This window comes from Rhamphochromis longiceps, unplaced genomic scaffold (assembly GCF_057381845.1).
Source record: "Rhamphochromis longiceps isolate RC_006_pf unplaced genomic scaffold, R_longiceps_female_GT1.1 unmapped_scaffold_1, whole genome shotgun sequence".
Classification (NCBI taxonomy): Eukaryota; Metazoa; Chordata; class Actinopteri; order Cichliformes; family Cichlidae; genus Rhamphochromis; species Rhamphochromis longiceps.
The window spans coordinates 307,907-329,096 of NW_028187221.1; the positions used below are offsets into that span (position 1 = coordinate 307,907).

At 42.6% G+C, this 21,190-nt stretch overlaps 1 protein-coding gene across 21 annotated transcripts in view; it reads right to left on the reverse strand.

Moving 5' to 3' along the window:
* LOC146640792 (NACHT, LRR and PYD domains-containing protein 12-like) overlaps nucleotides 1–21,190 on the reverse strand; it is a 257,689-nt gene that overhangs the window by 136,536 nt on the left and 99,963 nt on the right. For 4 of the 21 annotated variants that reach the window (XM_085399809.1, XM_085399808.1, XM_085399811.1 and 1 more), the window contains exon 12: nucleotides 9,547–9,723. The exons of 13 other annotated variants lie outside the window; for them this stretch is intronic. In XM_085399809.1, coding sequence (XP_085255935.1) covers nucleotides 9,547–9,723 — 177 coding nt within the window. Of the gene's footprint in view, nucleotides 1–5,830; nucleotides 6,322–6,996; nucleotides 7,171–9,546; nucleotides 9,724–21,190 lie in introns of those variants that run through there. 4 more of the 21 variants (XM_085399813.1, XM_085399828.1, XM_085399829.1 and 1 more) reach the window with 3 other exon arrangements.

Here is a 21,190-nt window from a genome sequence, read left to right on the forward strand (position 1 = left end):
ATTTAGAAATGTAATTATTGACAAGAGTGAACAACCACTTATAATGTAATCTACAGCTGTGACCAAACAGCTAGATAGAGAATCAGAAGTGTTGTGTTTTCTACAAAGTTTGCTGTCTCAGTGAGAGTCATATGTCATATCATTTCAAACAGTGGCGATCCAGAAATGTTGTACAAACGAGTAAGACTAACTATAGACTTTAGCCAAAGTTGTTAAGTTAGCTAAAGAGTTGGGATTGTGTGTAAGGCATAAATAAACCTAAAATGCAATGTTTTGGACGTTCTTTGGCACATTTCCCTACTGTAGGGGTCTCTGCAAGCATACGGGGCTCTGAGAGGGAACAAGATGACAACGAGGAATTCTAATAATAATGGATTGGATTTATATAGCGCTTTTCAAGGCACCCAAAGCGCTTTACAATGCCACTATTCATTCACTCTCACATTCATACACTGGTGGAGGCAAGCTACAGTTGTAGCCACAGCTGCCCTGGGGCAGACTGACAGAAGAGAGGCTGCCATATCGCGCCATCGGCCCCTCTGGCCAAGACCAGTAGGCAAGTAGGGTAAAGTGTCTTACCCAGGGACACAACGACCAGGACAGAGAGCCCTGGGATCGAACCGGCGACCTTCCGGTTACAGATGCGATTCCCAACCCCCTGAGCCACGGTCGCCCACAATTCTACTGGAAACAGTCGATCATGTTCGTCAAAGCTGAATTCAGGGCAAACTAAGCTAAATTAGTGTTTTTAGCTAACAGCTACAATAAGCATAAAAGTGACTGTTGGGCTATTATTTGTTAACAGGGGCGATTTTAGCCCATTTTTGGGGTGCTTTGGTTCATTTTTGGGGTGCTTTGGTTCATTTTTGGGGGTGCTTCAGCACGCACTTACTTTTTTTTGACAATATTTCCTGTTTGTGTGACACACTACTAAAAATATAAAAGGCAGAACTTGGTTGAGAGGTAACATTTTAACAACAAAAGTATCCATAATATTTTTTAATATTTTGTAATAATTTATTTGTAATAATTTATTCAGGAGTGTTTTTATGCATCTGTATTATATTATACAAACTCATTAAAAGTGAATCTCTGTCCAAAATATGCACTCAGTTTACTTCTTACTCACTATGAGCATCATTCATTATTCTCCTCCAGTAATTAAGGTTAGGATATGTATTTTTTTTATTCCAATCCATTCTTCTTTGGCAGCATTTAAATAACCTTGATCAGAATTGATGGTTTTGTTACAGACTTTTCAAAAAAGTGTTTTGCTTTTCTTTCACAAATGTGGGATTAAATTGTTAAAAAGTACAAAACAGTGATGTCATGTTTTGTGACGAGGACCCAGATACAGAGAGACTTGATGGATTTAATAATCTTTTGATTTAATAAAGAAATTTGCAGACTTGCACAGAGATGGTAAAATTATGATGACTGATAAAGGAGGCGAAGACAACATGAGGACAGGGAGGATGCAGGGACAGAGACGGGGAAGAAGTCTCATTGTGACCAGTAAAGTGTATCTTGGCTGGCTGGGCAGCTCTCTGGGTGCTCAGCCCCCCGAAGCTCTGATCCTAGAATCCTGCCTGAATTGTGTTAATACAGTATGTCACAATGAAAACATAACTGTACAGGGTGGGCCAGTTATATGGATACACCGTAATAACATAGGAATGGTTGGTGATGTTAAAGTCCTGTTTGTGGCACATTAGTATATGTGAGGGGGCAAACTCCTCAAGTTCGGTGGTGACCATGGTGGCCATTTAGAAGTCGGCCATCTGATACCAAATGATACCAAACAAGGCAAAGTAAATAATTTTTAAAAGTGAATGTAGAGGAAACATCAAAAGTTGTCACGGCTGGGGCAGCAGTCGTGTGGTGGAGTGAATGAGGACCAAGATGCAGACGGCGGTGGAGATGCGAGTGGAGATTTATTTACAGTGAAAATAACAAAGGTGAGGGAAGAAGCGAACATCAACCTAAACTGGGAAGAACTAACAGACAAAGCAGAAAACATGAGGGCAGCAGGGAAACACAGAGATGACACGAAGAAGGCAGAGAGACGTGGAGAAACACCGATGGACACGGAGACTTTTCACCTGTTCCTTTTGTTTGAAGTGGCCAAACTTGGCCACAGTAGGACGTGGTCTCCCGGTCGCAGCCCGCATGGGGCCGATGCGATGCACTCTATCAAAGGCAATGTTCTTCACCGTGTCCTCCAGCAGCTTCAGGTGGGTTTTGATGAAGTTTTTGCACTCTGAGCCTTCTTCATCACAAGATCCTGGAAGCACTGATCAATGTAATCTTGGAGAGCCTCTAAACTCTCCCCGTTGTTCTCCAGGGTGTTGGAGATGATTTAGACAAATATTGTTAGTTAGAAGACTATTGATAAGTGTATTTGGTAATACTGAAGCTTAAAGGAATTTGTTCAATTCTAAACTACCATTCACTTTAATTTTCCGCCAAAATCTCCGGCGTCTGACGTCAGTTACAACTAGGGTTGCCAACTCCCTGAAAAATAAATAAGGGACACCTCGTGGCCAGGGCCGGGCAACCCAGTTGTCTTCACCCTTCCCAGTGTGGTAGCTCTTTTTTTTGTGTGTGAAATTATTTTTTTAACCATTTGACTTGAACTTGATTTAAGCAGATGCATATTCTTTGTGATATGACCATATGGGAAACAAATGATCATTTAGCCATTTATTTTTAGCTCAAAATGACAACATTAACACAGTAAAACAGGTCTCTTTCTTAAACAGAAGCCTGTCATGCTTAACTTTTGAGAATATAAGTAAATCTTTCTTTAAAAGAACTCTGTCCTGCTTAACTTAAAATTATATAAATTAATAGAAAGCAATACAACAAAAATATTCTTGTAACAGTGCACATTTAGTGCATTTAGTACAATTGGCTTCAGTTGAGGTATTATTTCAGCTTTTCTAATGCTAATCAGCTGCTCCTGTTTGTAAACCCGCCTGTTCCCATGATTACGCATCTTAACTCATCATCATTATTCATCTATGTATTACTTTTATGTATTAGTGATCTATTTGTTGTAATCATCTATCCTTGCAGTTGTTTATTACACAAAATAAATTATATTATCACACTTCTGGCCACATAGCGCTGATATTCACTGCACATGCCCATATTAACCTTAACCAGAGGGTTTAAAAAATAAACCAGTGTTTACATACCATATCTGCTTCTGCCGTGGCCTGGTGGACAAAAAAATGGTTAAGGGTTCCCCGAGCTTTCACGCCCCTCATGTTCTTCATGTGCCCACCACTAGAAGCATGCCTATGGAAAAAGTGCGCCAGCACACAGTGCAGTGCGCTTTATAGGTGTTATCGTGCATGTTCCCAGCCCAGTGGTTTCCTTTTCCCATTCCTCCCTGTATTTATTCTTATTGTATTCTAATTTTTGCGTCATAACTTTTGCACTGTCCACTTCCTGCTGTGACAAAACAAATTTCCCACGTGTGGGACTAATAAAGGTTATCTTATCTTATCTTATCTTTCGCAGCCTTTTTTTCTTTCTCTGGGCGAACAAACATTGCTGCTCTAATGCTGGGCTTACACTGTGCGATTTTTGGCCCATTTTGAGACGATTTATGAGTCGTGCGACCGATTTGGTGATCGGCCCGATTTTGGCCTTCATCGTGCATCGTGTAGTATACGTGGGGTAACGAGAAGCGATTAACACCTCGAGCAACTCCCGATCATCAATCGCTCGTGAGCCGCTCACACTGCTCACGCGCAAACAGGTAAACGTCGGTGAAAAAGACGGTGCAGCTCGGCTGTGCAGCGTGTGATCTGGACACTTTTCGATGTGGCCTCACAAAATTATCACGACCACAACAACCGTGAAAATAGTTGGATCTACATCGCTGCTTAATCACAGCTGCCTGATCAATGTTTTTCATTAGCAATTTAGCAAAGTTGATGGTGGTGGTGTGTCTGTGTGAGTGAAAGACAGAGGGAGAGCGAGCGACAGATTTTCTGCTATAACCTTCATTTTATGGAGGCACAGTGTGAGCACTCAGGTCGCATCAGAGCATCGGGTGGTATAGTGTGAGACCTGCATCGTGACCTACCAACTTCTAACCCCTGCGAGTCAATCGTGCAGTTTGAGCAGGAGCTGAATAACGTGACTGAAAAAATCGCACAGTGTCTGCCCAGCTTTAGGTGTACTGTCGTCCGAGACTTGCACCGCAGTGTCGGCGTTTGTTTCCCTGTTGGCCATGCTTCTTGTTGTGGTCATCTGTTGTCTTCCGGTATTTTCTCCGTAAGCGACCTTTCCTCGACCAATGAGATGAGCGGTAATCTGAATTGTCATACTCGAATTGTCATAAGTGTGCTGTCAGCTCATTGGTCACAAAGCAGGAGAGGGGCTGGGAATTATGTTTTCAAACAAAGCGTTAATTCCATTAAAAGTTATAGACTACTTTTGATTCTCACTGTATTACGGGACAAAGTGCGTCCCTTATTAGCTCAATACGGGACGTGTACTTTTGTTTCTAAATACGGGACGATTCCGTTTTTTAAGGGACGGTTGGCAACCCTAGTTACAACATGAGTCGCTTACCTCTGTCACTCTGAAGTCACATTGAGTTTTCCTCACTGACTGTTTTAGACAGGATTGTGGGAGCAACACAAAAAGCAGCTTCAGCTGGAAACACACAGTTTAGTGTCTTTGCTGCTCGCTTTAAGTCACAATAAACAGGAAATTCATTGTGTCTCATGTCAGAATCCCTCATATACAGGACAGGAAGAGGCGGAGCTTATTTCCTGCAGGGAGAGGTTAGCAGTCTGTGTCTTTCTCATTTCTGACTCCTAAAGAGCTGAAAAACACAGGCTGTTATTGGCTGGCTGACACTGGGATTAATGTCCTTGAAGCCAGCAGTCTTTAATGTCCAGGTTCAGAACGGGCAGGTGAAAAACAGTCCTTTATGTCCTCTGATGTTCAATAAACTGTCCTGATTACTGAGGGAGCAGAGAAAGTGTCTCCATCACTCACCACAGCTGGATGCTCTGAAATCCTGGAATCCAGCTGTGGAGAGGAGCGGCGGCGGCGTGGACGCAGTTTAGTAATCAGGGAACGGGAGGCAGGAGGGAAACACAGCTGGGACCAATTACACACACGAGACAGGAAACAGTAACACAGGACTGTCAAAGTAAAACAGGAAATATAACACAGAGTCCAAAGTAAGGAGACGTGGGACACAGTGAAGACACAGAAACAGAAACCAGAACTATAATCACAAAACAAACTCAGAAACATAAAGAGTGAATCAGCTGATTCAGTGTTTGTGACAAAAACATGGATCCTGGTTAATAACTTTTGTTTGTTTCTGTATTATTTTGTGTATCGTTCTTATGAGCTGTTGTTTTGTCAGTGAAATATTATTTCATTGTTTTAAGCTTTTTGTTGACTTTGAAGTGCTTAAGTTGATATTTTTGAACATTTAATTTGTTCGATTATTGTCGAGTCGATAAAACTGTCAAACGCACAGCTGCTTCCAGCACGGCCGGAGGAGAGGTGGCCGAGCAGACGCACAACACACACAGCTCACAGGTTTGCATTTCTATATATTGCAGATGTTGCAGAAATTGAGAGTAAAGAACTCAGAGATCCAGCGCTGTCTCCTGCCCCTTATTTATACACCACAACACAACGACAGGCGTAACTCACACAAACGGGTAACATGAGGCTCAGATGCTTTGGACGTGTTCACATATACTGGACACAGAATGATGAAGATGGAGCTGCAGGAAGGAGGAAAAGAGGAAAAACACAGAAAAGATTCACAGATGTGGTGAAAAAGGACACGACAGCTTCTGTTTGTTAGTTTGGTTTTTCTTTATTTGGTAAAGATTCAGAAATAAAGAGAAGATCACATGTTTGAATATTATATTAACGTTCTGTAATTACAACAAGTTGTAAAATCTTTCCAGAGTGAGACAGAGACTGTGCAGAGACTGTAGAAGGACAGAGCAGCAGCAGAGCAGTCCAGATACACTGATGATCCTCTGTCAGATCCAGAGGGACACACAGGGCTGATGCTGGACTCTACATTGTGTCTGACAGTGGAGCTGTTCTCAGAGCAGTTCACTCTGCAGCACTGACAGTCATCTGCACTTCATTCCTCTGTCAGTCACTGCTGGATGAAGCTCTCCTCTCCACCTCCCAGTAACATGGCCCAGTCAGAGCGTCTCTACACACAAGCTGCTGCTGCTTCAACCTCTCTGGATCATCAGGACACAGCTGCTCCTCTCTCAGCACACACACCGTCCTGTTTACCATCATCACCAGTTCCTGCAGAGAGAAGGAGGAAGAGCAGAGGAGATAAACGAGTGTTTCCAGAGACTCTTCATCAGCTGTCAGTCAGTGATGCAGCACATCCAGTATAAAGAGCAGCAGGGACGTCAGTGCTGGGACTGTACTAGGACTCATTGTTGCTTCACTTTTTCTAATCTTTGGATTTTTATTGAAGTTGCTGAAAATGTTTTTCCCTCCTAGTTTGAGTTTGGACTTTCATTCATTAGAAGAACCTTGGTGTGTCCACTCTGAGCTCTGTAGGAACCCCAACAACAAGCCCAACAATCCAGATGGACGGTTCCAGCTGTTAACTGGAGGAATTCCATCCAAACATCTGCTCTCACTAAATTCTTCCTCACCTACAGACTGTGTTCTTCACTGCTTTAAACTTGGAAATCAATGCAGTCATTGGTCTGCGTGCTGCTTTGTTCAGAGAGCTGATTGGCTGTTGACAGTGTTTGATCAGAGCGTGTCAGCCGTTACTACGGTGACCATAAAGGTGAGAAACAGGAAGTGTTTGTGTCCAATCCTGAAGCCTGTCACCGTTCTCCTCTCACAGCTTCACTGAGAAGCTGCAGCTTTACAGGAAACACTGGATCTTTGTTTCATACTGACTGTGTTTAGTACAATACTGCTGACAGCACCACCCACTCACTCCATCACTCTACTTACTCCAGAGTCTCCAGTCTGTAGTCTGGACTCTTCTTAAGATCAGACAGCTGCTTCACTCCTGGATCCTTCAGGTAGTTTCCATACAGGTCCAGCTCTCTCAGATGGGAGGGGTTGGACTTCAGTGCTGCTGCCAGATAATCACAGCTGATCTTTGACAAACCACAGTCCCTCAATCTGTATAAAGAATGAAAGATGTAAGTTTATTAGACAAAGTGCTTGAAATCATTCAGTGTTTCATCATCTGTTCAGAGCTGAAGAAGGTTCAGAATGTAGAAGTTTAGAAAATGGAAACTCCAAACAGCTGAAGCCAACAGGAAGCAGCTTCAAACAGGAAACTGTGCAGAGTTTCAGACTATATGTCCTGATGCAGCCAGTTGGATTTTGGAGATTTGAATCTCTGTTCTGTGACTAAGTCCTTGAATCATTTCTTCCAGTTGGTCCAACAAGACAGACTAAGTATTGGACATGTGTTGTGGCTCCATCAGGGGAGCTTCTAAATGTGATGTGATGGCCCCTCTGGGTCTGTCAGGTCACAGCACTGAAGAGAGCTCAAACTGGGCACACAGCTGTTCCAGTCTGGACCAAAGACTCTATACTGGGACTGAGGGACTGCTTTGACTGCACCCACTGGGACTTTTTAAGGGCTCATGTTCTCACTTAGATCATCGATTTCTACTGACATTTCTTTCTGGGGAAAATGGGGATTACTTTGGAAACAGGAAGTATTTTCCCCAATAAGCAGCCCTGGATTAGTAAATCACTCCAACATGTTCTCAGGCAGAAGAAGCTGTCTTGTTATGAGGGAGAGAAGAAAAAGATTGAGGCACAGAAACCTGTTGAAAGAGAGATAAAGCAGCTAAAATCAGGTGTAAAAGTAAAGCAGAGGATGAGCTGAATAAAGGACACTCAAGGCTGGCTTGGAAAGGAATGAAGTCCATGGTGGGGATGCAGAACAAGGAGCAAAGATGAATGTGATGCTGAATCAGCAGAAGACTTGGACTCATTTGATTCCAGCTTTGATATCATTGATTTCAATGAAGAGCTTTGTGATTGTAGCAAAGGGCTGGTAGCTCTGAGAGTCCCACTGATGAGGTGTTTGTGTGGAAATCTCTTAGTGGGACCAAAGAGAGAAAAAGCCCTGGTCCTGATGCTGTGGGAGGGAAATGATTGAAGTGTGCTGTGAGGAACTGACTGGGAGATTTTCACACATTTTCCAGTCCTCCTTGGAACAACAGGAAGTTCCCAGCATATGGAAACAAAGGTTAAGTGTCCTATGGCACTCAGTGATGATGGTGCTGTGGCCCCACCACCTCCACCTCTTTGTAAAGGAACTAACTGTAATCTGAAGCTTCAAATGGAACTAAGACTTCCTCCACTAGGTGGCAGTGTCTGATGAGAAAGTGTTAGTGGAGCTGGCCTGGAGTCAGAAACAGGAAGATGCAGGATTTGGGCTGAAATGGGGAAAAGTGGTTAGCACTAGTGCCTTAGAGCAAGAAGGTTGTAGGTTGAAGCTTGTTGGTCAGCTGGGCCTTTCTGTGGAGGTTGGATGTTCTCCCACAGTCCAATGAAATGCTGCTTAGGTTCATTGGTGCTTCTACATTGGCTGTAGGTGTGGATGTGAGGGAGTGCTTCTCTGTCGCTCTCTGTTGGCCCTGTGATGGACTGCTCACCTGTGCAGGTGGACCACGCCTCTTGCCCTATGACAGCTAGGGCACAGGCTGCAGCCCTGTGAGCCTAAGCTGAATAAACAGTTAGCAAAAATGATCCATAGATGGCCTGAAATCCCCCAGTTAGCAGTTTGGTAGATAGCTATGACATGCTAATCCCATCCAGCAGCTGTATTCTACCTGTAAGCTGATCCCTGCTGAGCCAAAGCACTTTTTCATATACAAATTACAACCTTTAATAGAAAACCTATTGGTCAGCATCTTATTAGCCTGCTGTTAGCTTCATTCCACAGAAAACTGGGAGAAACTAACAGAGTTGATAAAGAATAAAGAGAAATGTGCTGATTTAAAGCCTTTGAAGTGCTTCAGATGATCTCTGTCCACTTCTGTCCACTCATTCATTCATGTAAGCTTTCTAATGCAGCTTTGATCTTCACAGTCTGCTTGATGAAACTCATTCTAACCCTGAATGTCAGAGTGTTCCTCCTTCTCTTTCCCATCATTCATGCTGGCAGTGGAGGAGATTTGGATGTTGGACTGTGTTTTGGATGATGTGTGTATGTTTGTGTTGGACTGCTGTCTGTAAAGCAAACGCACATTTTGCTTTGGATTTCAGTGTCACACAGACTTTAAGGTGCAATGAAGAGTTTGAGAGTTTCACAGTGAATTTTCCAGTGGAGGATTTTTCTTCTTCTTTGAAGGTTTGAAATGTGAACATTGTTCTGCTGCAGTCAATGGACTAAACCAGAGAAGAAGAAAACAGACTTTACCATGAAGATCCTCAGTGTGGATCAGTATAATATCAGCCTGATGTCTGCAGTTTAGTGTCAGCACAACTTTCACATCATATTCATCTCAGCACAACTAAAACATGCTGACTGACCTCAGAGTTTCAAGTTTACATCCTGGACTCTCCAGGAAACCACACAGATGCTTCACTCCTGGATCCTGCAGCTTGTAGTTCCAGCTCAGGTCCAGCTCTCTCAGATGGGAGGGGTTGGACTTCAGTGCTGCTGCCAGATAATCACAGCTGATCACAGACAAACCACAGCCCCTCAATCTGTATAAAGAATGAAAGATGTAAGTTTATTAGACAAAGTGCTTGAAATCATTCAGTGTTTCATCATCTGTTCAGAGCTGAAGAAGGTTCAGAATGTAGAAGTTTAGAAAATGGAAACTCCAAACAGCTGAAGCCAACAGGAAGCAGCTTCAAACAAACACAACAAGAGAAAAACTCTGAATGTTTCACATTAAAGTCGTACATTTCTCATAAAAACAGGACAAAGACTTGAAAAAGTCGTGTTTTTCCTTCCAGGAACCACATGGCTTCACTTTTAAAGGTGAAGTGTGACAGAAATGGACATATTTGAAGTCCAACACCTTTTTCCAGTCACATTATTAAAGCAGACAAACTACAAGCTCATTTTCATTCCAACAAGTCATCTTCTGACCTGGACTAACAACACTGGTCTCTATGTGCAGCTGGCTGTGAGACCAGTGCTCAGGGAGCGTCTACAAAGTGCAACACTGAAAGAACATCACACACTCATTTGCTTCCAGCACTTTCACACAAACATCTACTGTCATTATTGTCACCAAACTCTGTGGATCCTTTATTGCAAATTCAAATGGGATCAAATGGTCAGACAAAAGAGGGTTATGAGGAAATATGATGAAATGTTGTGTATTAGCAGCAACTTATTGAATCATTTTCCTCAGAAACCAAACAAAATGATTGACAAACATGTTTTTACAAACTCAGTGTTGGACTTGGATCAGCAGGATAAGCTGATGTTTAAAGGCATTTGAGTCTCGCTGTATGAGAGTCCAGTTCTTACTCAATATTTATGGATGATGTTCTTTCAGTGTTGCACTTTGTAGACGCTCCCTGAGCCTCACAGCCAGCTGCACATGGACCAGCTGACATTACCCAGCATTAGAGGCGGCTGTAAAAAATTCATGTTCCCATTTAAATGGTTTTAATTTGAATAAAACGATGTTGATTCATTCAATCCTGAATCGATGTTTCATATAAATGTATTTTGCCAGAATCTCAGGTTAAAGCTCACAAACTATTTCAACAAGCAGCAAACAGCTAAAACAGTAAATGAGAGCAGCTAAACACACAAAGATGGAAACACAGAGCGTGGATCGTTCACTCGACGGCACGTACACGGACACGCCGTCGGGGCTGAAAGTGGACAGCTCACAGATCCTGAAGCTGCAGGTTTCATCTGTCTCCAACCAAAACTGAGTGAAGCAGCAGCAAAAGAAGATCCAAACTCTGCTTCACGTTTGATCAATATGCTCATGAATTCTCTCTGACTTTGGCTGTTCCTGCCTGCACAGCTCTCTCTCTCTCAGTGTACTCCAAGAACAGCTTCAAACATCTGTTTCTGCATCATTCACTGTTTATTAGCCACCAGTCTGCTGTTGTGTTCAGTGCTGTCGGCCTCTGACAGTAAAGCCTCATTTCTGCTGTTCCATGGAAACTTTTTAAAATGATGACAGATTACAAACTCTCAGCTGTGTCTGTAATCAAACCTCTGTAACTTTGCTTCACTTCAGCAGCATCAGCTCATGTTCACATGTTGCTTCATGGTTTTCATGGTTGATTCACCTCATTTTTTTCAAAATGACCTCTGACAGGAAAGTCTCATTTCTGCTGCTCAACACTGAAGAAATGTAAACTTTCAAAACGATGACAAATTGGAAAACACAGAGCTGTGTCTCTTTTTTTTTTTTGTGTGTCCCGTTTGGATCTTTAGCCATCAGAATTGTTGTCTTAAGGCCAAGAAAGATGCCAAGCGGATTTATTTTACCAAGTGGATCATCATGGCCTTTCCATATTGGTCCATTTGATTGACCTTTATTATAATTATGAATTTATTTTATTTTCTGTTGCTACAAACGGGACAGACATGACTGGGGGATAGGACAGGGAGAAAGAATGAAAGAAAGAGAGGGAGAGAAAGAAAACCAAAGGGGAGAAGAGACGGTGAGAAAGGGGGGAAGAAAAAAAGAAAAACAAACAAAACACCTGGATCACCTGTATGGAGAAAAAAAAAACAGAAGAGAAAGCAAGCAACATAATAAAAACAGCACCATCACAATAAACTAGCTAGTAGTAGATAACAGTAGATACTAAATAATAAACGATATTGTGCAGCACGCAAGATAGACAGCGCACAATGTGCTTAGAGGCAGCAGCCATAAAGGTGTAGTCCGCGTCTGTGAACACCCGTGTGTACACCTGTGTGCACACCTGTGTGGATCAGCATGCTTGTATTCCAAAGGTTTCTCCATGTAACGATCTGCTAGGGAGTGTGGGGAGCCATAGCCCCGTCCACCAGGGTATGAAGCAGGTATGGAGGAGATCCAGGCCCCAGATATCCAGAGGCCCCAGAGTACAAGGACCCGAGGAGGACCACCAAAAGGGGGGGAATCGCCAATCGGCCACCAGGAGTGAGCCGGTACATACATGAGCGCCCAGCCCCAGACGACAAGGACCACCAACACACCAACGTCTGAGGGCATCAGCCACCGGCAGGGAGTGTGGTGAGGGGAGATAGGCCTCCGTACTTTGGAGGGCCTGAGATGTACCCAGAGAGGTGGAGTCTAAGACCCAACCTGACACATAGACAGGCGCACGCGGACACAAACGTGCATTCCCACCCCATATGCACAACCAAATACTCGGCACTCACCCAATGTGTAGACAGACACAAATAGAAACTGCACAGACCGTCGCACTCCCCAAACATACTCTATATCCCAAGTCCAGGTACCCCCGCCCTCAGAGGGGCAAGCCGCACCTAAACCCAGGAGATGTAACCCTTCTCTCTGGGGCGGAGGCAAGCGGACCACCTCTTTGATTAGAGCTGTGTCTCTAGTCAAAGCAGAGATGGAACGATGCCACTTTTTATGTCCGATATCGATATGAATCCAATATAGTCGATTTTATAATCAAACGTTTTTTTAATATCTTGCTGCATTTTGTATAAGTTCATACTCAAGTTTAAAAAATCTAAACACTAAAGCTGTTCAGTTATACCTGTCTGCAAAAACACACTGCAGCCAAAACATTAGACAATACTGATCTTTGTATTTTGATGCAGACGTCAAAAACTCTTTGGTTGTGAATAAAAGAAGTGCAACATCAGCACAAAATAATGTTTCTATTGAACAACTAACACAAACAGGTTGTAGAATGGAGCCTTTTATACTCACAGCTGAACAGAAACAACATCCAGAGTGGAAAACAGTGCAAATAACTGCAAACAGGCTTCATGACACTCATGTTTGATCAGGATGGATGTCAGTGTGAGCTGTTTCTATCACATTTAACCTCACAATCAATTTGGTCTCATTTCTATACAAAACTTAACACAAGTATGAAAAAAGTGTTTTTGATTGTTTTGTTTTTTGAACCATGAAACTGTTTAACAACACAGTTTGATTCAAAGTCAAACTTGAGTCTGTCCATCGTTCGGTCAGACTGAGCAATGACAGCACACAGACGTAGACAACAGCTCTCTCAAACACCAAACTCAGGTCCTGTTGATGCTGATATACAGTGACACAGTTACATGGGTGATTCATCCTTTTAACTTTATCTTTAAACAGCTGCAGCTTTCACTGACAGCGCATGTGGTACTTTAACCTTTGGACTGTTTTCATCAGTTAATTATGGAGTTACTACAAAGAGTGAAACTATAGGATGATCTGTCTGCTGTCACTGGGTGGTGCTGAGGTCTGAATCTGAGGACGGCTCCTGTAGTCACAACAAGAACACAATCATCACAAACTGAAATATAAATATGATGGAGTAGAGCTTGAATTAGCTCCAGAATTTAAATATCTTGGGGTCATTCTAGACCCAACATTATCCTTCAAGAGTCACATAAATAAAGTGTCCCAGGTACTTAAATTTAATAATCGAAATTTTAATCATATACGTAATAATTTAAATATGAATGTTGCAAAAACTTATTTTTACTCAATGATCATCTCTCATATGGACTATTGTTTGACGTCCTGGTCACTTGCTTGTCCAACAACACTTAAAACTATTGAAAACATTTATAAAAGAAGTTTAAAACTACTTGACAAAAAACCGACTTCCCACCACCACTGTCATGTGTTAAAAAAACATAAATTACTGAACTTCAATAACTAGGTGAAACTTAAAAGAGTGAGTTTAATATATAAAGTCTTACACTCCCTTGCTCCACCACCACTAAAGCAGTTCATTAGGCATAAAGAAAGCTCAGACAGGACCACTCGAGCTACAATCCGAGGAGACTTGTTTATACCCCACAGACGGACAGCATTTGGGCAGAACGTCCTCTCTGTCCAGGGAGGCCATCTGTGGAACAGTCTTCCTCAACCCATTAGAGAATGCTCTACACTCAGTTTGTTTAAGGCAAAGGTGAAAAACTGGTTATGGACAAATCAAGTGTGCGATCATGTATGAATTGTATAGTTTTAATGTTTTATTTGGGAACAGAATGGTGTGTATGTGTAAGTTTGGTGACGGAGTTTTTATTATGAATGAATGATGAATTTTTATGAATTATTATGTCTATTTTTTATGCTTAAGGACAACAGATGGAAATTAGTCCTTGGCTATAATCTGGTATGTTTACATTCATGTAATTTTTTTTTTACATTTATGTTCATTAACATGCACTGTCCTAAATAAATAAATAAATAAATAAATAAAGTTTATCTCTCAAATCTGAAACAAAGCTGATCCTTCTGTCCTCACACACTCGGGAGTGTTCTTCTCTTCTCTTACATTTTTTCAGTCCTACAGTTCTGCTGACAGCTGACATATGAGCTGTTTATTTAAAAAAAAGCCTTATATACGAACAGATGTTCCTATATCATGTTCACCTTTGAGTTGTTGGAGCTTTATAAATGGACATCTGCAAAGATGTGATGATGGAGCAGGTTTCAGTGCTGCTGCATCCTGGTCACAACATACGGAGGTGGTATCAGCACTGGTATCAGCACTGGTATCAGCACTGGTATTGAAGAAGAAATATTAATGCTTCAAACTATTTGTCTTAAAGGATGGAAGCTGTACAGAGTTCTGCACATGTGTCTTTGTGAACATACCTCATTAACAATATTTCAGACAGTTTTTAACCTGAATATTTGCAACAAACTCAGTATAAAAAATACAGTCAGTGCTAAAAAATTAATCAGTCGAAAAATTAAAATTTTAACTTAAGCTGCCAAGAGGAAGTCGTTGGTTTCAGTAAATATCAGGCTTTGCTATTTGATCGGTTTTTACAGATTAATGAGGCGTTACTGAAGTGCCAGGTTTTTAAAGTAGGTGTTACTGTCTTTACACATGTGGAGACTGAAAACATGGTGCTGTTTAATAAGATATTTAATATTCAGCTCTGCACAGGAGCTGCAGCAGGGTGCAGCCTGTTGCCTTTACAGTATAATACTTGTAATAAAAGTACAGTAACGGTAATTAGTGACTGAGCAGCCCGGGGCGTTTCTCTTGATTTCTTTAGTCAGGGTAAATTCATTCACCTGCACGGGTTAGCTAAACAAACCCTGACGGCCGAGTGCTCATCTTAGCTAGCTAGGTCTCAGGACCGAGCTAAGGACGGTAGTTACGGAGTAGCTTACAAACACGTTTAACTTACCGAAAAAGTGCAGCGGGGCCTCGGGTCCTTCTGTCGGGTAGTCCAGTTTACTGAAGAACACCTCAGGCTGTCAGGTTAAAACACTCGGTCGTGTCTTCGTAGCGTAAACGCTGGCCGTCCTCTCAGAGCCTACCTCTATCTGCTATTCCCGAACAGAGATACGCAAGTTTCTCCGTGACTGCAGCTGCCAGTCAATTCAATTCAATTCAATTTTATTTATATAGCGCCAAATCACAACAAAAGTCGCCTCAAGGCGCTTCATAGATACAGAGAAAAACCCAACAATCATATGACCCCCTATGAGCAAGCACTTTGGCGACAGTGGGAAGGAAAAACTCCCTTTTAACAGGAAGAAACCTCCGGCAGAACCAGGCTCAGGGAGGGGCGGCCATCTGCTGGTTGGGGTGAGAGAACGAAGACAGGATAAAAGACATGCTGTGGAAGAGAGACAGAGGTTAATAACAGATATGATTCAATGCAGAGAGGTCTGTTAATACATAGTGAGTGAGAAAGGTGACTGGAAAGGAAAAACTCAATGCATCATGGGAATCCCCCGGCAGCCTACATCTATTGCAGCATAACTAAGGGAGTATTCAGGGTCACCTGGTCCAGCCCTAACTATATGCTTTAGCAAAAAGGAAAGTTTGAAGCCTAATCTTGAAAGTAGAGATAGTGTCTGTCTCCCGAATCCAAACTGGAAGCTGGTTCCACAGAAGAGGGGCCTGAAAACTGAAGGCTCTGCCTCCCATTCTACTTTTAAATACTCTAGGAACAACAAGTAGGCTTGCAGAGCGAGAGCGAAGTGCTCTAATAGGGTGATATGGTACTACAAGGTCATTAAGATAAGATGGGGCCTGATTATTTAAGACCTTGTATGTGAGGAGCAGGATTTTGAATTCAATTCTGGATTTAACAGGAAGCCAATGAAGGGAAGCCAAAACAGGAGAAATCTGCTCTCTCTTTCTAGTCCCTGTCAGGACTCTTGCTGCAGCATTTTGGATTAGCTGAAGGCTTTTCAGCGAGTTTTTTGGACATCCTGATAATAATGAATTACAGTCGTCCAGCCTGGAAGTAATAAATGCATGAACTAGTTTTTCAGCATCACTCTGAGTCAAAGCTGCTATGATGACGTTACACCCCATTTTAACATCACCGCTGTCAGAATTAGAATCAAACTTGGACATAAATCAGCGTGATGAGAACTATACCTCCAAAGGTCGGGTAGGCCAGAAGTAAACGGCTATGAAATGGGACGGTCTAGCCTTCAGATTAGCATCACCACTGTCTCGATGGAGTTTAATAAACTCAGCTGTCTGCTCCTTGCTATCTAAAATATAACAGGACACTGGAGTAAACTCTCGACCATCTCACACTTCTGCTTAATCAGTTTTCTGTTTGACGTTTATTCAGCTGTGTGAAAACCACCCGGGGGATTAATAAAGTGGCTTGCAAAAGTATTCGGTCCCCTTGAACTTTTCCACATTTTGTCACATTACAGCCACAAACACGAATCATTTTTTATTGGAATTCCAGGTGAAAGACCAACACAAAGTGGTGTACACGTGAGAAGTGGAACGAAAATCATACATGATTCCAAACATTTTGTACAAATAAATAACTGCAAAGTGGGGTGTGTGTAATTATTCAGCCCCCTGAGTCAACACTTTGTAGAACCAGCTTTTGCTGCAGTTACAGCTGCCAGTCTTTTAGGGTCTGTCTCTACCAGCTTTGCACATCTACAGACTGAAATCTTTGCCCATTCTTCTTTGCAAAACAGCTCCAGCTCAGTCAGATTAGATGGACAGCGTTTGTGAACAGCAGTTTTCAGATCTTGCCACAGACTCCTGATTGGATTTAGATCTGGACTTTGACTGGGCCGTTCTAACACATGGATATGTTTTGTTTTAAACCACTCCATTGTTGCCCTGGCTTTATGTTTAGGGTCGTTGTCCTGCTGGAAGGTGAACCTCCGCCCCAGTCTCAAGTCTTTTGCAGACTCCAAGAGGGTTTCTTCCAAGATTGCCCTGTATTTGGCTCCATCCATCTTCCCATCAACTCTGACCAGCTTCCCTGTCCCTGCTGAAGAGAAGCACCCCCAGAGCATGATGCTGCCACCACCATATTTGACAGTGGGGATGGTGTGTTCAGAGTGATGTGCACTGTTAGTTTTCCACACAGAGCATTTTGAACAAAAAGTTCCATTTTGGTCTCATCTGACCAGAGCAGCTTCTTCCACATGTTTGCTGTGTCCCCCACATGGCTTGTGGCAAACTACAAACGGGACTTCTTATGGTTTTCTGTTAACAATGGCTTTCTTCTTGCCACTCTTCCATAAAGGCCAACTTTGTGCAGTGCACGACTAATAGTTGTCCTATGGACAGATTCCCCCACCTGAGCTGTAGATCTCTGCAGCTCATCCAGAGTCACCATGGGCCTCTTGGCTGCATTTCTGATCAGCGCTCTCCTTGTTCGGCCTGTGAGTTTAGGTGGACAGCCTTGTCTTGGTAGGTTTACAGTTGTTCCATACTTCTTCCATTTCTGAATGATGGCTTGAACAGTAGTGATGTGACGTTCTGTATCGAGGCTTCAAAGCGTGTGTCGAGTAATGGAGGGGGCGTTTCCGCGAAGCGCGTATCGAGGCTTGCTTCATTTATGGGAGGAGCTGAAAATGATGACGTCCGAAGCCTCGCTGTCCGGCTGTACCACGTGACTGGTTCAGGAAGCGGTTCAAACTTTGCCGCGAGCTATGACAGCGATATAAACCCCTCAGACCCCATTCAAAATGTGGGCGTTTGATGGAGAGTTGCGGTTAGTGAGAGTTAGAGACAGTTTGGAAAAAAAAGAAATCGCCTACGACCTGCCACAGTGGAGAAACTGTTGTTTTTAAATAAAAACCAATGATGTGTCCCCTAAACACTAATCACTAGGGGTGCAACGATATTTGTATCGATATTGAACCGTTCGATACAGTGCTTTCGGTTCGGTACGCATATGTATCGAACAATACAAAATTTGTAATTTATTTTATCAACTTTCCTTCTGACGATGCTGTCTGTGTTGAGCGCTCAGTGAATCTGCGTTCGACTACTCCGCCTAGGCTGTACTGTCCAGCGCAGATCCACTGAGCGCTCAACACAGACAGCATCATCAGAAGGAAGAGCGCAGGGCAAGCTAGCGAGACAGAAGTTAAGCACTCCTTGCAACTTGGACCTCGCCCACCCTCATTCAGATCTGGCATTTGGAATTATTTTGGTTTTCATGTGACGTATGACCCTGAAGGTAAGCGAGTCATGGACTAAAGTAAAACAGTATGTTGGATGTGCCACGCAATGCTCAATTACATGGGTGGGAGCTAGTGTGTTAGCGCAGTTAGCTCGTTAACGTGTTGGCCGTCTAGCCCCATGCACGGGGCGATCGGCGGTAGCTCGTTAACGGAGATTTGCCGTGTTGTGGCGTTAAGGTCATTTCAACAAGATTAACCTGAAAGCACTAGTGGGAACATAACGAATATGACTGCACATTTACACCGACATTATCCTAGTGCAAAGACAAAGATGAGTGATTCCTCAATCAGATACAGGGCTCGCAATATCGCTAGCCCGACGTCCCGGGGCTAGCGATTTTTTCAGTCGGGGTACCAAAATCTATCTCTGCCCTGCCCGTCGGGCTATTGTAGGAAGGAAAAATATATGTCAATGCTTTTGCATTCTTTCGGAAATGTAGCTGGGTAATTATGTCATTGGCATCGGTGAGCCACTGCCAATATGTGACATATTGAAATCGCGTTTGAATTTGCGCTTGTTTTTTTGCTTTCACTTTGCAATCGTGCGAACTGTGTATAGAGAGCGACAGCACTGATTGGTGAGTGGTGATAATTTGTGCACCAATTCCTCTGACATCGTCTTATTAATCGTTAGCTTACTATGCAAACATGACAAGTGAAATCTCCCGCAGCTTAAACATGTGAGAAGTTGATCGCGCAGAGAATCGCTGAGCTTATGTGAGTGCGCGTGTAAAAGCAGCAGAATATATATTTTAGTTCTGCTGAGCCAAATAAGACAGGTCAGGGTGAAGAAGTGACAGCCAAAGAAAAGCTTACCACAAAACGGAGAAGTTATGACAAATCAGACTATAAGGCAAAAAGAAAGTGCAGCTTTATGGTTTCATGGACAAAATAATTTCTGTGGCTGCAATATGACGAGCTATATAACCAGGGGTGCACATAAGTGGTGCGCATTCTCTGTCAAAATAAAAAACACGCACAAGGGTTAGGGTTAAATTTAAAAACTGTACTTTTGAGTTAAAATATATATTTATAATTTTAATAAATGACAAATTAAAAAGGCATGAACATTTTTTTTGTATCGAAAAAATATCGAACCGTGACACCAAAGTATCGAACCGAACCGTGAATTTTGTGTATCGTTGCACCCCTACTAATCACTGTCCTTGCCTCAATGTTACAAAAGCACAACCACTGTCCACACCTCACCTCACAGTATATGATCATTTCCATTTTAGGCATTTCCAAATAATCATTTTCCATACTGCCAGCATAAATATACACAGTATACTGCCATCACTACAATATAGATGTTTTACACACTCCTTTTGTTGTTGACATTCACAGGCTGTGTGCAAAATGCCACACTCTTCAAATTCATGCCAACTAATATTTTTACGTCCAGTAGGTGTCCTGCTAGAGCAAATGAAGCTTCAAGAAGCTTCGCGTTGGGGTGAACCAATTGGATGAAAAGCTTCAGTGCTTCATGAGGCTTCATCTGCCCATCACTATTGAACAGTGCTCCGTGGGATGTTCAAGGCTTGGGAAATCTTTTTGTAGCCTAAGCCTGCTTTAAATTTCTCAATAACTTTATCCCTGACCTGTCTGCTGTGTTCTTTGGACTTCATGGTGTTGTTGCTCTCAATATTCTCTTAGACAACCTCTGAGGCCGTCGCAGAGCAGCTGTATTTGTACTGACATTAGATTACACACAGGTGCACTCTATTTAGTCATTAGCACTCATCAGGCAACGTCTATGGGCAACTGACTGCACTCAGACCAAAGGGGGCTGAATAATTACACACACCCCACTTTGCAGTTATTTATTTGTAAAAAATGTTTGGAGTCATGTATGATTTTCATTCCACTTCTCATGTGTACACCAGTTTGTGTTGGTCTTTCACGTGGAATTCCAATAAAATTGATTCATGTTTGTGGCTGTAACGTGACAAAATGTGGGAAAGTTCAAGGGGACCGAATACTTTTGCCACTGTAAAGGTTTATTTTGTCTAATCTAATCTAATAACTTTAATCTCAGCCAAACTGATTTACTCAGGAACAAATAAAACACTGAAAAAAGTCAAACAATAACATTTTTAGGTTGTCTAAGTCACTTATATATTACGTTTAACCTGAGTAGCGAAAGACCGCGGTGATCTGAACATGATGTGCCGGGAGTTTGCTGTTCTCGGCGGCTCTACTGACCCTCGAGCTCTCGGCTAGCTATCGAGCTGGTGGGTAACAGACGTCTCAGAAACGTCGGAGCACTTTTGCAAATATGCGATATCTTGATAAACTGAGCAGATATTTAAAGTTTACACAGCTACATTCTCACCTGAAAATATGTTAAAAGTTTATTTTGTGACCCAGAAAGAGTAATAAGAGTAATATTGAAAACTTAGTAGCGACCGCCATTGCCGGAAAGTGGAATTGGATGGGCCACGCTATGAATTCTGGGATATGGTGGGCCACGAAGGACACACCCGACCCATCCTTTAATTTTGGGGAAAAAGAGGACGCATTGGTCGGCTGCATTCAGAGGAGTCTATGAATTTGGACAGCCTTCATCGTGTCGC